Raw genomic sequence first — 17,470 nt, 5'->3', positions numbered from 1 at the left:
CCCCCCCCTTAACCAGGGGCAGCAATTCAGTCTCGAGGTTCCCTGCGGAACTGGCCCCCCGGGATCTATCCCCACTCACCCCGGGGAGGTCCCCTCTGCCTCTCCCGTCCACCATCTCCAGTTCATGCTGCTGCTGCTGCTTCTGCAGCTCTTTCTCGGGCTCTCGCTGTCTCTCACAGTCCTCTTGCTCTCTTGGACTCAGCTCCAATCCCGTCCGTTTCCGATCCCCTGATGGGAAACCCCATCGTGAAGACCCTCGTCTGGTCGGGGACAGGAGTCTTGGGGGTGCCTGGCTACCACTCCACCTGCTCCCAGATCCTGCTATAGCCTCATTTGGGGTCAGGAATCTGTTCCTTAGAGCGGTCATCCTCCTCCAGCTGCACGGTTAACTGTGCTTTGGTGAACTTTCCAATGCGCAACCCTCTCTTTTTGCACAGGCTTACAATGTCCTTCTTACGGAGATGGTGATAGGCCATCACTCTGCTGTTCCCAAGTTGTTGTGGACTCACAGGCCTGTGTGCTCTCAGCTCCCCACGGTTTCCAGGGAGAACCCCAAGTGTGCCAGCTTTCTTGAGGTCACCACCTCTTTGCCAGGGTCGAGCTGCAGACTCCTCCGCCCCTGGGACTGCTCGCTGCAATCCCCAGGGGAACCCTGTTACTGCCAAAGTCCTTCTCTCTCCCAGGACCAAGCCTCAGGCTCCTCCACCCCTGAGACTGCTCATCGCAGTCTCCAGGGGGACCCCATTACTGCACAGTCCTTCTCACTGGTCACACACTCCCAGGGGTTAACCACCCCCCGAAACCGCTCCTCTTAGCCTTCAGCACGCCTAGTCCTCGTCGATCCCCCTTTGTTTTACTGATCTCCAGTCACTTACTGTAGGAAGCGTTATCCATGGGGTGCAGTACATCCCACCTCTGCCACCAGTTATCGCGGAGTCCCTGGGCGATGCTCTGGAACTGCTCCCTGTGAAGCCAGTCAGGACTCTGGTGAGGTCTCCTTTCTGGGAGTAGACTGTCTCTAGGGCAAAAAGCTCACACGGCTTCCACCTTCCTGGGTCTGACCTTGGAGCATTCAGCCTCCTCTGCCCCTCCGTGCGCTTCCCACAGCGAGTCTGCCCAGGCAGGGTTCTTGGGAAGCCAGAGGGTCCTGCACCCCAACTTTTTCGTCAGATGTGACTCTTAGTCAGCCAGTAAAGCAGAGGTTTATTAGATGACAGGAACATGGTCTAAAACAGAGCTTTTGGGCACAGAGAACAGGACCCCTCAGCTGGGTCCATTTTGGGGGCAGTGAGCCAGACAACCACATCTGCACTTCACTCCATGTCCCCAGCCAGCCCTAAACTGACTCCCCCTCCAGCCTGTTCTCCTCTGGCCTTTGTCCCTTTCCCGGGCCAGGAGGTCACCTGATTCCTTTGTTCTCCAACCCTTTAGCTCTCATCTTGCAGTGGGGAAGGGCCCAGGCCATCCATTGCCAGGAGACAGAGTGTCGGCCATTTATGTACACTGGCCCTTTGCTGTGCAACAATTACACCCCCGTATCCCACCACCTACAGACTTAAGAAATGCCTAGGGGAAACTGAGGCACTCGATCAGTATTCAGAGGAAACATTAAGAACAGTCCCACTTTGTCGCAGAACCCCATCACAGATGTGTCTTGTGTTTCCTTGGGCATGACCAAAGGATGGGGGATCAGGACTGAGAACAGCAGTTGAGGTGTCTGAGCGGCTGCTCACCCTGATGGCTAGGGCCCTACAAATTCACAGTCCATTTTGGTCAATTTCGTGGTCATAGGATGTAAAAAATCATAAATTTCATGGTTTCAGCTATTTAAATCTGAAATTTCATGGTGTTGTAATTGTAGGGTCCTGACCCAAATAGGAGTTGTGGGGGGTGGTTGTAATTTTACTGTGTGGGGGAAGGGGAGGAGGGTTGCGGTACTGCTACCCTTACTTCTCCGCTGCTGCTGCCAGGGCTCTGCCTTCAGAGCTGGGGGTCCAGCCAGCGGCTGCTGCTCTCCGGCCACTCGGCACTGAAGGCAACACAAAAGTAAGGGTGGCGATACCTCAACCCCCCTAAAGTAATCTAGTGACCCCCCCCACCCACAACTCCCTTTTGGGTCCGGACCCCCAATTTGAGAAACACTGGTCTCCCCCGTGAAATCTGTATAGTATAGGGTAAAGGTATACAAAAGACCAGATTTCACAGTCCCTGAAGCGTTTTACAAGGCTGTGAATTTGGCAGGGCCATACTGATGGCTGCCAGGCTGCAGCCCCCAACTCCAGTGTATGAAGACTCTGCTCCAAGCTATCACATCTTGCAGCCAATGCAGCCATTGGAGAACGGTTGGTTTGGATGGGCTATGAACAGCTCAGTGAACTGGAAATGAGCAAATGTACCCTGTTCACACCACCCCCTTCAAACACGTACAACCTGTTCAAACAGGGGGAAGGAGACTAGTTAGACTGTACAGCTTGCACATTAGATAATGGTGCAGTTTTCCATATGATTGCACTTTTTAACCTTTTTAAATAGTTATTTGTGGACAGGCAGCAGTGATGTTTGAAATGGTTTTCAGAATACTTTTGATGATTTCAATACATTTTTGGTGAACACATTGGTCTTAGAGTAGCAGCCGTGTTAGTCTGTATCCACAAAAAGAAAAGGAGGACTTGTGGCACCTTAGAGACTAACAAGTTGATTTGAGCATAAGCTTTCATGAGCTACAGCTTACTTCATCGGATGTATTCAGTGGATGCATCCGGTGAAGTGAGCTGTAGCTCACGAAAGCTTATGCTCAAATAAATTTGTTAGTTTCTAAGGTGCCACATTGGTCTTAGTTTACCACAATGTTGGCGAGTAAGTTCTTGGAAAAAGGAATGAGCTGGAAATTGTATCCAAAGCTTTTAATAAAGTAACACTTGTTTTATAAACACACAAAATCAGTTGCAAATAAGAGTAAATGTCAAATTATTTGCTATTTGACTACCACAGAACACAGCATTGCATTCCTCCTCATGCATCATAGGGTGATGTGAATGAAGAAGTATGTATATATGTGGACAAGGCATCTCTTAGTGCCCTTGCTTGGCTGGACTCGACCCCAGTGATGACGGGTGTACTTTCTGGTTGCCTGTGCTAAGCTGACAAACCAGCAGTGTCCTTGAGACTGCTCCAGGTGAAAATTCTGGCCTTTACCCTCACAGATATTGTGGCTTGCTGTGCCCTGCGCACAATATGGATGACATTGACCACACTGGCATTCAAATGGTTTTGTAGGCAGCGCCATCTTGGCTTCAACATGCCAAATGTGTATTCTAGCATCAGCTAAGTGTGTAATTAAACCTTCTGCTAGGTGCTCTGTGGTCAGGCCACAATTTTATGAACTAGGGCAGTAGAGTGTAAAATGGCAGTCGGCACAGTCACCATGTTGATAACTCTTGTTTGGAATGAATAAGATCCCTACTTGTCCAGACAGGTAACTAATACTGGTGTGCTGATGAGATCTGGCATGCACCTTTCTTGCACATCCCATATTGATGATCATGAACCTGTCTTCATGGTCAGCCAAAGCCTGCAGAATGATGTAGTGCTATTTGCTGGTGACCTATTCAAGGGCTTCTAATGGTGGGCAAACTGTGGGCACATGAGTGCCATTGATGTACCCAGGATAATTTGGGCAGCCTATTGTCTGAAAGCCAGCTGTTGTTTCATGCACGTTAGCTATGTCTACCACCCATGGTAAACCATTGTATAATTGCCTCACAAACTCCCACTACCACAGCAGTGACACATGACTTGCCAATACTAAAGGTTAACCATGGACCTATAGCAGTCTGGGGTAGCAGGCTTCCTGGTCACTGTAGTAACCTGCTTCTGTGCTGGTGTGGCCTCCTTCGTTTGCATGTCCTGCTGCCGGAGGATTGGAACAAGCTCCTCACATCGCTCTGTGACCCTATGATATTTAACATTTTATCAGTCACGTGGAAGAAAGCATAGTCATAACTGGTTTCAGAGTAGCAGCCGTGTTAGTCTGTATTCGCAAAAAGAAAAGGAGGACTTGTGGCACCTTAGAGACTAACCAATTTATCTGAGCATAAGCTTTCGTGAGCTACAGCTCACATCATCGGATATCGGCATCCGATGAAGTGAGCTGTAGCTCACGAAAGCTTGTGCTCAAATAAATTGGTTAGTCTCTAAGGTACTACAAATAGTCATAACTGATAAAGGTGGCAGATGACCCAAAAATTGGGGAGTGGTAAATAATAGAGGAGAGGTCACTGTACCCTCAATTAAGAGAGCCCTTTCCCCCTTGGGGCTTGAACCTGGTCTTGTCTAAATTTATGGGACCACCATTTGAGCCTTTAGCAATGTACTGCTTACTATACCTCTCCTGAAAAGTGGTTTTCCTAATTTTGCCATCACTTCTGCCAGAAGAGTCTCTGAACTGCGTTCCCTGATATTTGAGCCAAGATGTACATTCTTTAAAGATAAGGTATACTTACAGCCTCATCTGAGTTTCTTCCCTAAAATAGTTTCAGATTTTCATAGCAATCAAACTACTTACTTACCTGCGTTTTCCCCAAAACCTCATGCAAATAGGAATGAAGGACAACACACATTGGACATTAGATGAGCACTAGCAATCTACATAGACAGGGCCAAACAATTTCAGTGGTCCACTCAGCTGTTCCTGGCTCTAGTGGACAGAATGAAAGGTCTCCCAATCTGCTCACAGACAACTTTGTCTTGGATAATTTCATATGTCTGTACTTGTTATGAACAGGCAAATGTTTTACCACCAAGTAATGTGAGTGCTTTGCTCAGCGCATCTTCTGAAAGCTGACAAACACCTATTGGCATGTACTATATGAACTGAAAATTCTCTGAAGGTGATTAAAGCTGTTATTTCTGATCCTCTGGTTGGCTTATCTGTAACACTAAAAGATGGAAAAACCTGCAATACCAACAATGTGGTGGGAATCCTGTAGAGGACTGTATACTTGCTTTCGTTTAGAGTCATTATCTGGTTAAACAACTCAAACAACTAAACACTTTTTATTCAAGTAATAAAATTTTCTTTAAACCAGCATTGGGAGCAGGAGGGAAACTGTTTAGTCTGATGGTGATGTTCCTGACTAGTGCTGATATCAGTCTTATTTCCAGAACATTGCTACAGGCAGGTGGCTAAGAAATGCCAGTTTTAATCTAGAACTTCCTTTTCAAAGCTGGTACAGTTTGGAGGTGGATGAGTGCTGCTCATTTGGTGTGAGCTTTCTAAACAGTGCACTGAGGTAAACAAGGTCAGCTTAGTTTTAAAACTGCGACAGTACGGATAGGCATAAGAAGAAAAGCCTTTTGGATAAAGCTGCCTTTGCCGAAGAGACTAGACAGGGTTGCAGATCCAAGGCTATTCTTTTGAGCTGGCACGCAGCAGCTCTCTGAGCTGGTACTGTACCTCTGAGAGGTGTGACCTGCTTCCATTCATCTCGGTAGACTGTTAATTTTTAAAATTTAATTGTACTAATTTTAAATATCAGTATTTTTCACCATTGATCAAAGAACACAAATCAGAGGAATGATCCTTTAATAAAAGTTCTGCACCGTGTATTATGTCTCAGGTTGGTATTGAGTAGGCAGAGCTTTTTACCCCTGCTTTAGGAAATATAGTCATAGAAATTAGAAATAGAAAGGACCAAGTCTAGTCTAGTTGATTCCATCCTATCAGCCAATGCAGTATTCTGCACAGTGTATATTATTGTGTTGTCTGTGTGGCTTTAAATTGTGGCCACAAGGTGTCGCTCATGATTCACATTCGGATGTGCTTTAGCTGGTTTCTGTGGCAGGAGGACAGTGTATTCCTTAAAGGTAGCTATGAACTTAAGATCTAGGTGAAGCTATCCTCTCCCAATGTGGGATTTAAATGCATACTAATGTCTGTCATGTTGGCATGTGTTTAAGGTTCAGTAAATGACGACTTATCCCTTTTCGCTACTGTTGTAGTACTTTATTTCCTTTTGTTTTCCCCCTGTTTCTTTTTGGTCTCATTTGCTGGTGCTTCCTTGCATGCTATCATGTTTGTACTGATGGTGGCACTGAAAAACTCAGCTGTTATTTCAGGTATTGATACCCCTGCAGAAGTCCTATGTAGCAGAACTTCATAATGAGCCTTTTCCTCTTCCCTATAAAGTTTCTGCTGAGAAGGAAGTTGTTCCTGGCAGAGTAAATCTGAAATGCAGCAGCTATTGTCTTGAAGTGAAATTAGGAAATATTGTCTGCCTTTATTTTTCTTCAACAAGAGAGAAAATGGCCCCATTTCACTAAGGTGGGTGTAGAAAGTGCAGTATATGCAGCAAGTTCTAACACCTACAGTAATGGGAATTTTAGAAGCTTGCACTTGTTTTGTAATTGTGCTCAGCTTTTGCTAGTCACTGTGGATAACTAATTATGCTTTGGAGATGGGGGGAGAAATATGTGATTTCCAAAGTAGCCTTATCCTGAATCATAGTGACCACTGTACTTTTTATGTCTAGAGCTATCTGGTGTTACTATTTGATAGTATACAGTGAGGTTTTAGGTGTGTGGTCCCAGGATATTAGGGAGACAAGGCGGGTAAGGTAATATCTTTTGCAGGACCAACTTTTGTTGGTGAGAGAGCGCGAAACACGCTTTAGAGCTTCTTCAGGTCAGGAAGAGCTCTGTGTAAGCTCAAAAGCTTCTCTCTCTGGCTGTGTCTACACTACGGGGGGAGATAAATCTAGGTTACGCAATTTCAGCTATGTGAATAACGTAGCTGAAGTAGACGTACTTAGATCTACTTACTAAGGCGTCCTCGCTATGCTATGTCGACGGGAGATGCTCTCCCGTTGACTCCCCGTGCGCTTCTTGTTCAGGTAGAGTACGGGAGTCAATGGGAGAGCGAACTGTGGTCGATTTAGCGCATCTGCACTAGACCTGCTAAATCAGTCGCCGCACGTCGATCCCCTGGTAAGTGTAGACAAGCCCCCCCGCCCCTAACAGAAGTTGGTCTAATAAAAGATATTCCCAAACCCACCCTGAATTTATGGCTTTTTACAACTGTTTATAATCCACTTTAAACCCCCCGCCCCCCAATATTCTCTCTCTCTCTAGAAACACACACACACGCACGTAACCCACTTAAGCGTGCCCCCCCACCCTGTTTTTTGTCCTTTCACCCTATGATTGGAGGGGTGTTAACATGTCGTTTCACCATTCATCATAATCGTCTACAGTAAAGACTGGTGCAAACAACAATGCTTCTGCTACTTCACAGTTCTCTTTAGTTGTCTTCCTTACCACTTAGTGTACAGGTCCAACAGTCACACATTATCTTTTTGTATTGCAGTAATGCTGTGTGTGCGTGCATGCATGCATGCATCGGAGTTCCTATATAACACAGAACGTAGAATTTTATCCAGTAACTGTAACCTGTGGTTGAATTAAAGCATATTTTCTAATCTTGATTTTGAAGACTCAAAGCGATGAAGCCACTACATCCTTTGGTCAATTGTTCCAGTGGTGGCTTACCCTTATTGTTACCAATTTGCACATTTTATTTTCAGTTAGAATGTATCTAGCTTCAGTTTCCAGGCATTGGATTGTCTTTTATATCTGTCTGCTAGATTAAAGTGCATGCTATTTTCTGCCTTCATAGGTACTTATATAATATGATCCAGTCACCTCTTAAACTTTTGATTGATGAGCTAAATAGACTGGGCTCAAATGTCTCACTGTACGATAACATGTTTTCCAGGCTTCAAATCATCCTTGTGATTCATCTCTGAACCCTCTCCAATTTTTCAGTATTCTTTTTAAAGTGTTGACACTAGTACTGAGTACAGTTTTCCAGCAGTGATTATGCCAGTGCCCTGTACTGTTTGATGTTCTTGTGTTTATACATCCAAGGATTGCATTACTATTTTAGCCCCAGCACTACGCAGTGTGCTAAGACCTGAAAAGGTTTAGAAAAACAACCTATATTCTGTATGTTTATCTTAATAATATGAAGAAAATCAAAACTTGTTTTCCCTCTTCTTGGTCGACGTTTCCTTGGAATAGCATATGGTGAGGGTAGGAGTTTTCTCATCAGGAATTGAAGGGATGAAAGTGTTGAATCTTTGGGGAAAAATTCAGAATCTTAACCACCTCCTATATTCCCTGGAAAATTCTATACATGGACTAAAGGACTGTTGAAATGAGAATATGGCATAACAAATATCACGAAAGTGAACCAAAGAGGGGAAGATGAAATATGAATTTCTGATATGAAACAGAATTATTTTTGTCTTCAACAAACATCAGAACATAAGAACAGCCATACTGGGTCAGACCAAAGGTCCATCTAGCCCAGTGTCCTGTCTTCCCACAGTGGCCAATGCCAGGTGCCCCAGAGCGAATGACCAGAACAGGGAATCATCAAGTGATCTATTCCCAGCTTCTGGCAAACTGGCTAGGGACACCATCCCTGGCTATCCTGGATGAACCTATCCTCCATGAATTTATCTAGTTCTTTTTTGAACCATGTTATAATCTTGGCCTTCACAACATCCTCTGGCAAAGAGTTCCACAGGTTGACTGTGCGTTGTGTGAAGAAGTACTTCCTTTTGTTTTGTTTCGAACCCGCTGCCTGTTAATTTCATTTAGTGACCCATAGTTCTTGTCTTATGAGAAGGAGTAAATAACCCTTCCTTATTTACTTTCGCAGCACCAGTCATGATTTTATAGACCTCTATCATATTCCCCTTTCATAGTCTCTTTTTTCCAAGCTGAAAAGTCCCAATCTTATTAATCTCTCCTCATACAGAAGCGATTCCAGACCCCTAATCAATTTTGTTGCCCTTTTCTGAACTTTTTCCAATTGCAATAGATCTTTTTTGATATGGGGTGACCACATCTGCACGCAGTATTCAAGAAGTGGATGTACCATGGGTTTCTATAGAGGCATTCCAAATACTCTGTTAGCTTTTTGACTGCCACTGCAAATTGCACAAGAAACAGCAGAACACTAGCTTATTTTCCCTTTGGCCTGTCATCTTTGATTTATATTCCATAAAGCCCTTCATGGTTTGGGTCCTTGCTTCTTGTGCTTTGAGTATAAGAATGGCCATATTGGGTCAGACCACTGGTCCATCTAGCCCAGTATCCTGTAGTGACTGGAGTCTCAGGGGGGCCATGCTGAGATAGCTGCGACTGCTCACTAAGGCAAACCCCAAAGAATGGGATAGATAGTCCCCCAAACTGTTAGATTAATCAAGCCAGCAACAAAACAGCTTCCACAATACCTTACTGGTTACCTGGAAGCCAAAAACACAGTTCCCTTCAAACAATCCAGCCTTGAGCTCCCACCCAGGCAGCTAAGTCAAATATGATGAGGATTACAAAAAATCTTATTCATATAAAAAGTTCTACCAATCCCAAAAAATTGGACGCATTACCCACGTTAATGAATATCTCAGATCTTACCCAGATACATGCTTACAGCCAGTTGTTGTTAACTAAACTAAGGTTTATTAAAAAAGAAGAGAGAGTGCGTATTGGTTAAAAGATCATTATACATACAGACATGAATAAAGTTCATAGGTCAGTTTCATAGTAGAGATGGTTAGCTTTAGAGTTGCAAAGAGTCCTTTCAGAATCAGTTCATCAAGTTATAGTCCAATGTCCAATATCAGGAGACCTCAAGTCTTGTGACTGATAGGCTCTTGACAGCAGACATTTCTTGGGTGAAGAACAGTGGCTTTGAAGTAACCTCCTATTTTCTAAGGACCACTGGTAATTAGCTGAATGGATTAGTATAAGGCAACTGCCCATTTCCTGCCATTTACAGGTAGTCTATTACATACTTCAAAGAGAAATGAAGACCATGATATTACCACATTTATAAAAAGAAAAGGAGTACTTGTGGCACCTTAGAGACTAACCAATTTATTTGAGCATGAGCTTTCGTGAGCTACAGCTCACTTCAAAGCTCATGCTCAAATAAATTGGTTAGTCTCTAAGGTGCCACAAGTACTCCTTTTCTTTTTGCGAATACAGACTAACACGGCTGTTACTCTGAAACCTACCACATTTATAGTTTCTCTAAATGTTAATATTTCCTTTTGATCTTTGAACTAATAGAATACAGTGACAGACAGTAACCATTTGGTGATATTGTTAATCTCTAACAAGATCTAGATAAACATAGACTACTACAATCGCTATCTTCTTCTAATTCTTTAACAGTGGCTTTGCTAGCTATTTATAAGGAATAGCCCTAATTACACTTTATATACTTTCCTAATATGTCTTTAAAGGTAGAATTTGGGGTCATTTAGCCTGCAAATTGCTTAACCTTTTTTGGCCCTGTGTCAGATCTGTCTTCCGACATTGGCCAATGCCAGGTGCTTCAGTGGGAATGAACAGAATAGGCAATAACTGAGTGATCTGTCCCCCCTTGTCCAGTCCCAGCTTCTGGCAATCAGAGGCTAGGGACACCCAGAGCATGGGGTTGCATCCCTGACTATTTTGGCTATAGCCATTGATGGACCTGTTCTCCATGGACTTACCTACTTATTTTTTTGAATCCCGTTATAGTTTTGGCCTTCACAACATCCCCTGGCAGGGAGTTCCACAGTTGACTGTGTTGTGTGAAAAAGTACTTCCTTTTGTTTGTTTTTAGACCTGCTGCCGATTAATTTAATTGGTTTAACCCTAGTTCTTTGGTTTTCATTGGAGCAATTTACCAAGGGTTGTGCCATCATGGTCTTATCAATCCATTCATTCATTCATTCATATTATAGCACCTAGGAGTCTGTCTTGAACCAGGACTCTTAATAAGGATTGCTTTTGAAGCAGGAACTCTCTCTCTCACTCACACTCACTCACACATTTTATAACACTTCATGTTGGCAATACTTGGAAAATACTCATTTTCTGGAAGCAGCGAAGGAATTGGACATCCATTTCACTCGGTGCTGTCTAGGTACTCTTAAGTGATTCTGTCACTGTATTCTCTGAGTACCTAGCACATATTTAAAAATATAAATATCAATGTATTTCTTCCTTCCCACTCAGTAGGAAAAACTATTTCACACACACACACGACACTATGAAGTTAGACAAAGAGATTATTGTGGGAAAGCCAAGTTGAAGACACAAGGTTTGCATTTAGTTCTGAATTGGATGAGTTTAGTAAAAAGAAAAGGAGTACTTGTGGCACCTTAGAGATTAACCACTTTATTTGAGCATAAGCTTTCGTGAGCTACAGCTAAGCTTATGCTCAAATAAATTGGTTAGTCTCTAAGGTGCCGCAAGTACTCCTTTTTCTTTTTGCAAATACAGACTAACACAGCTGTTACTCTGAAACCTATGAGTTTAGTAGTTATTTTTAATTCTTCTAGTAGCGAATTTCACAGCTGATGCCTGCTCCTTTTAAAGTTGTTCCAGTGCTCATGAGCCTCTCTTTTGATAGGCAGTTAGCTGTATTCCACTGGAATAATGTCATGGTTTCAAAGAGAGACTTGACTGGGATGATAACACTGACCTGTGTTGCTAAGCAAAATGGCTGCTGCATTTTGTACCAGTTGAAGCTTTTTCAGGATATGTGACGTCATTCTGTAGAAGAACTGCAGTAATTGAATATGTGGATTGCTGTATCTGAATCTACTTCTGATGAGATGGGACACAATCTTATTCCATCTAGAAATGTGTATCAGTGTAGAACATTTACTGTTCTGGAGGAAGGAAGAATATTTATAGTATCTTTTGAACTGTAGTTTTTTTCTTTTTTCACCCTTTCTCCTCTTCCCATCCCCCCTGGTGGTGATTTGGGTAATCTGTCTGTACATCTTATGAATTCTGGTTGGTATTATGAAGCTGTTACAGCAATTTTCGTAGTATTATTGAATAACTACAGTATGTGGATTCTGTCATAGGCTGACAGGGCTGTGTCACATCTCTGCTAGACTAGGGACAATAGTCAGTCATTAAATCTAAATGGTTGGCTATTCAGATGGAAACATCTTGGGACAATGGGGTTAGCTCAAACCTCAGAGAACGAGTATTCTTCTACCCCTCAACAGGTGACTGGCATTTAGAGCAGTGGAAAATCTCTAGCAACAGAACAAAGGAACCATATGTTGGTGTTGCCACATATAAACTTGACAGGTTTCAGAGTAACAGCCGTGTTAGTCTGTATTCGCAAAAAGAAAAGGAGTACTTGTGGCACCTTAGAGACTAACCAATTTATTTGAGCATGAGCTTTCGTGAGCTACAGCTCACTTCATCGGATGCAAACATCGGATATAAACTTGAGGGACTCAGACACAAGAAGCTTTGGGCAGGAAAAGAAGTGGGGGTGTGCTTTCATAGCAGAGAGGGCTCAGTTCAGCTGTGTGACCAACCAAGGTCAGAAAACACAAGCTGCGCTAGAGGGGAAGAAAAGCTACATGGTTCAGAAGTCAAACCATGAGCTGCAGAAGAGTCTTGGACATCTGCAGAGGACCTGGACCCCTGCCCAAAGTATACTCCTGAGTGCTGAGGAAGGTGAAACAAGGAGTGTGTGTAGGGTTTATTTTTTTTATGTAGCTCTGTGTATTTCTTGTGCTACTAAAGAAAGAACAATGATGTTTTAGAACCCAGTGCAAAGTTTTATGTGTTACAGCTATCATGTGCAGTTGGATTAATTTTCATGGACTATATGGGTTCAAAGAGTCAAATTTCAGATACATAGGCATCAGCTTGCTTAATACCATGGCAAACACACTAGGAAATTCATGTTAGAGGTTAAAGGTTAGAAATGTATTGATTGAAACACACAAGGAAAAGAATTAAAACACAACAAAAAGCATTGAAATGGGAATTGAGTGATTATGCAAAACCAACTTAATGAAAACCTGTCAACTTTCTCAATAATTACTAGAGTAGATCTTTTAGAAAAACATCCTATCTTGATTTAAAAATTGTAAGTGATGGTGGATACTCATTGTAGACCTTTGGTAAATTGTTCACCAAATTTACATCTTGTTTGCGGTCAGCTTTTACAACAGGCTTGAAGGTTCTAGGAACAAGGCAGTTGGACTGTGAGGTCTTACCCAGTAAGTTTTTTTTCTGAAGGTGTAGCCTATATAGACCAATCAGATTTGTCCTTCCACTTAAGTGAGAACTAAAAATCCCAATTACTTTAAGCTTTAAATGGCAAAAAGAAATTTGAAGCTATGCAGTATTTATGTATTTAATCTATTGCCATGACTTGCAATTATAGTCTCAGGTGAAAGGGATAGGGAAGAGATTCCTGCAACCCATTAATTGCTGTCTCCCAGTGTGCTCCCTGGAGACATGAAAACTGTTAAGTATGGATTTATTTAGGAGAAGATACTTTTGTTTTATGAAAAATTGCAGATAAGTAATTTTGCCCTCTTCATCTGTTTATGCATGCCAGGTCCTGGAGAAATATCCCAACACACCTATGAGCCATAAAGAGATTCTTCAAGTTATCCAGAAAGAAGGACTGAAAGAAATCAGGTGAGTTGCTCTACCATTCAGTCCTATTTTGTGCATTTTTTTTGTTACTAAAGATAAAATTGTAAAGTTTTCAAGTGCATAAAGGACTTAGGCCCTTAAATTCTATTTTATGAAATGATTCCTGAGTGACTTAGTGTTGTGAATTTTACTCCAAGTGATTCATGCAGTTCATAATTTGTTTCTAAGGAAGTTCTATCTGTCTTTGTTCTGCAGCCCTTGTGATTGCTCATAGAAAGGGACGTGCTCTGGTATTTTAGGCTCCAATCTTACTGGGATAATCTTTTTAATGCAAAACTGAAAATTACTCTACTAGCTTTTATTAACTTATATTCACTGTTTAAAATCTGGAATTCAGCATTTTTATGGAGTGATTTAAGCTCAGATATTGCCACATTGCACCAGCACAGAACTCTAAAGAAAAATTAACTAGAACTAAAACAAACATGAAACTGACTCTTCGCCCCTTAAAAGAATCCCCTCATGGCTGGCTGTGAGACTTTGCTAGTACTGGGTTCTGCCCTTACAACAGATCTAGGAGAATGAGCATGACAGACCAGAACAAGCCTCTGCTCGAAGTGCTCCCGTGAGTTCAGCCTCAGCGCTCTAGGACTGGTAAAAAGGCGGTTGTTAGGAAAGGAAAAAGCATAAAACTAGGTCGCTCTCACCCAGTCCTCATCAGAAAAAAGCAGAGGTCTCCTCACGCTGCCTTTTTAAACAGCTCAAGGCTAAAAATGAGTCCTGTTGGCATCCCCTCAGGTACCAGTCACTGTGCTTTGGTACATACCTTTCGTGGATGTCTCACCTGGCAGAAGCTCTTGGTACTGACATCATCGGTATCTGGGACCCTGGTACTTCATCTTCATCTGTTTGCCCTCGGTACCATCTTTCCCAGTAGCAAAAGCTTCCACAGTACTGGGTGGCCTCAGTGTCAGCTCACCCTGAATCGCAACTGCTCTCCTCTGCGGTGAGAAAACCATTCATGCTACCAACCACTTGTACCATTATGGTATCAAGTTCTTCTTCAGTGCCAGCCACATTGGATGCTGTGGTTCTGCTTGGGACCCCGGTTAAGGTAGTCTCTACCTCTAGAGGAGGAAATACTCATTCTCCTCAGCCTCTGAGCATAGCAGGGAGTGGTATCACTCCAGCCACTCTTCAAGGTCCCAATAATTTGATCCGTATAGCTCTGACAGGGAATCTAGAGCACTTTATTATTTCCCTACGTCTAGGGGTTCAAAAGACAAGCATTCTCCATGGTATTGGCCCTCCTGGCCCCGTACCCTTATTACCAGTCTTGGGCATATTGTGCAGCTTAGGAATTATAGCCTGCTAGGAAGCCAGCTTCTGCAACTCCATCTAGCCTCAGGTCTCCTCTCACAAAACACAAGGGAATGCTTCAAGGACCTTAGAGAACAGTTCCTGAGCAATTACAGGAGCAAGGCTCTGAGGAAGAGGATCTGCATGCTGAAGAACTTATATGAGCAACTGTTTCTTCTTTTTCTTCACTGGACAAGAGCATTCACCTTCTTTATCAAACACAAAACTTGATGATTACAAGGCCTTTCATTTGCAGTTTTGCCATATTACAGACACCCCTGAAATAGTAGTGGAAGTTCTCCAGGAGAAATCCCATAACTCCTGGACACTTTTCATGGATCTCTACCTGAACAGTTGGCTAACAAGTGACTTCTGGAACCAGCTATACAGGTCTGGCAGACACCAGCATGCCCAATGCCTACATTCAAAAGAGCTGATTATCAAGTCCCATTATCAGGATTTGAGCAGTTCTGCATGCATCCTGTTCTAGGCTCTTTAGTTGTGGCTGCAATCCATGAATGAACCAGACAGCAGGGATCACGAATGTCTATGCCCTGAGTAAAGAAACAAAAAAAGATTATTTATTTGGACACACTCTTCAGCCAGCTGCAAATGAGAATTTGCCAATTACTGGACATGTTTATTATGTTAAATATGATTATTTAAATTGGCACTGTGCTTCTAAATTCTTGGACAAACTCCCCCTTGACAGCAAGAAGGAATTTAAGTTCCTTGTTCCTGAGGGTCAGATGGTGACATGCTCCTCTCTCTAGGCTTCACTTCTTAAAGGTTCTTGAGTATCATTAAGATCATTAGGTGCCTCCTATCCTATACCAAGGAGGAAGCAGGTCAGGCCACAGAGTTACTAGATCCAGGAAAGGCCATACGAACCTCCTAAGAAGAGACCGAGATACCAAAGCAAACCTTCTGCCTCCTCCTCATCAGTTGCTCACCCAGCAACCTCACCAAGGCAGCCAATTTGATTCGTTGATTGGGAATTCTGTTCTGGAGGATCATTTTTCACTGTCCCTGCTTCTGGAAATACTAGTTTATTTTCAAGGAGCCTGGAATCTTATCACAATAGATGGTTGGGTCCCGAGGGATCACAGAGGTTGGGGGTAAGCTATACAATTCTAGACCCTCCCTATTTCTGCACCTCCCTGTCCCATCCCTTTTCAGGAATGCCTCTCATAAGAGACTGTTATATCAAGAGATGATGGAGTCAATTCTAAGTCCTGGAGCAGTGGAAGAAGTGCCTCTGGAACACAGAGGGAAGGCTTTACTCCCATTATTTTTTAATACCAAAGAAAAAGGGGGAAAGGTGCCCGATTCTGGACTTGATATAGCTAAATACCTGAATCTGTTGATTCAAATTCTGGATGGTAACATTAGCCACCAAAATCTCCTTTTTAGAGCCACAGGACTGGTTCAAGGCTCTCAGCTTCCAAGGTGCCTAGTTTCACGTAACAATCTATCCAGCTCACAGGAAAAAGATTCTTGAGGTTCCAAGTGGGTAATTGCCACTACCAATACAGAGTTCTGTAATTTGGACTATCAACAGTGCCAACGGGCTTTACAAAATGCCTGGTGGTGGTGATGGTTCACCTGAGACAGCAAGGAATCCAGGTATACCCATACCTCAATGATTGGCTCCTTCAAGGGAAATAAGCACAGCATGGGGATGATGGCATTTATTGGAGATTCCAGTGTTTCACCTACCTGAGTCTCAGTCAACAAAGAGAAGTCATTGTTAATACCTATCCAGAGGATAGAGCTCATTGAGTCAGTACTAGATTCCACAGTGGCCTCTAAAGTCTAATAAACTTTAAGTTCCCAAAAAATTTAATGTGAAGTTCCTGGAGTGGCTGCTACTATTACAGGCTGTCTCAGACAGAGCTCTGGTCTTGTAAATAATAAAATTAGGGCATGATAGTGAAATATTTGTTTTGTTATAGGATCCCTTCATTTTTACATTTTATTGAGAAACTGGCTTAAGGGGCCAGAAGGTTTCAAAGATTCTGAGATTTTTAGAGGCATTTTTTGGCTATATTTAATTATCCAGTGCCTGGCAGACAGTAGGATAGCATGGGCTACCTTCTGGGTGTATTTAAAACATAGTTGTTAACTTGTCTTTTTTTCAAGACAAGCATTTATTCTTCCTTCCTTCCTTCCAGAATGGGATTAGCCAAAGCTGTAAATTCTTCTCAGCTCTAAAATCTTCCCTTTTTTATCATCAGTGGAATGGAGAATCTTAAGCAGTTCTCATTTAGCAACCACATTGTATGTGTGATTCCCAGTCTGATACAAGTCTTGATGTCAAGAACAGAACAAGAACAAAACGTAAGACCCATGTTGGACCTTTTAGCATCCTGAAAAAGCTGAGTAGAATTTGACAATTTGATTCTTCTTTGTTCAGGAGCTTCTTCGTGGAAGGTAACAGTCTCTAATATTAGATGACAGGAATGGAATACTGTACTTACGATGAACTCTCTGTACTGTCTCCAGAGACTTTACTGTGCCTTCATTTCTTGAGCACATAGTTTCCTTGCTCATCAAAAGCATCCTGGATTTTTTTTCTGGTTTGTTTGAAATCTGGAGGTTGTTGCTCAATTCTGGGCATAAATGGTCTTAT

The 17,470-nt window shown here is 42.8% G+C and overlaps 1 protein-coding gene across 15 annotated transcripts in view; it reads left to right on the top strand.

The window, feature by feature from the left end:
- The window catches only part of ASXL2 (ASXL transcriptional regulator 2), a 247,324-nt gene that overhangs the window by 64,081 nt on the left and 165,773 nt on the right, over window positions 1-17,470 (top strand). For 14 of the 15 annotated variants that reach the window (XM_073335483.2, XM_073335482.2, XM_073335481.2 and 11 more), the window contains one exon: window positions 13,439-13,521. The exons of the other annotated variant lie outside the window; for it this stretch is intronic. In XM_073335483.2, coding sequence (XP_073191584.1) covers window positions 13,439-13,521 — 83 coding nt within the window. The remainder of the gene's footprint in view (window positions 1-13,438; window positions 13,522-17,470) is intronic. 15 annotated transcript variants of the gene reach the window in all.

Source organism: Lepidochelys kempii, chromosome 3 (assembly GCF_965140285.1).
Source record: "Lepidochelys kempii isolate rLepKem1 chromosome 3, rLepKem1.hap1, whole genome shotgun sequence".
NCBI classification, from domain to species: domain Eukaryota; kingdom Metazoa; phylum Chordata; order Testudines; family Cheloniidae; genus Lepidochelys; species Lepidochelys kempii.
The sequence above is the reverse complement of the archived record's forward strand: the minus strand, read 5'-3'. Positions and strand labels throughout refer to the sequence as shown.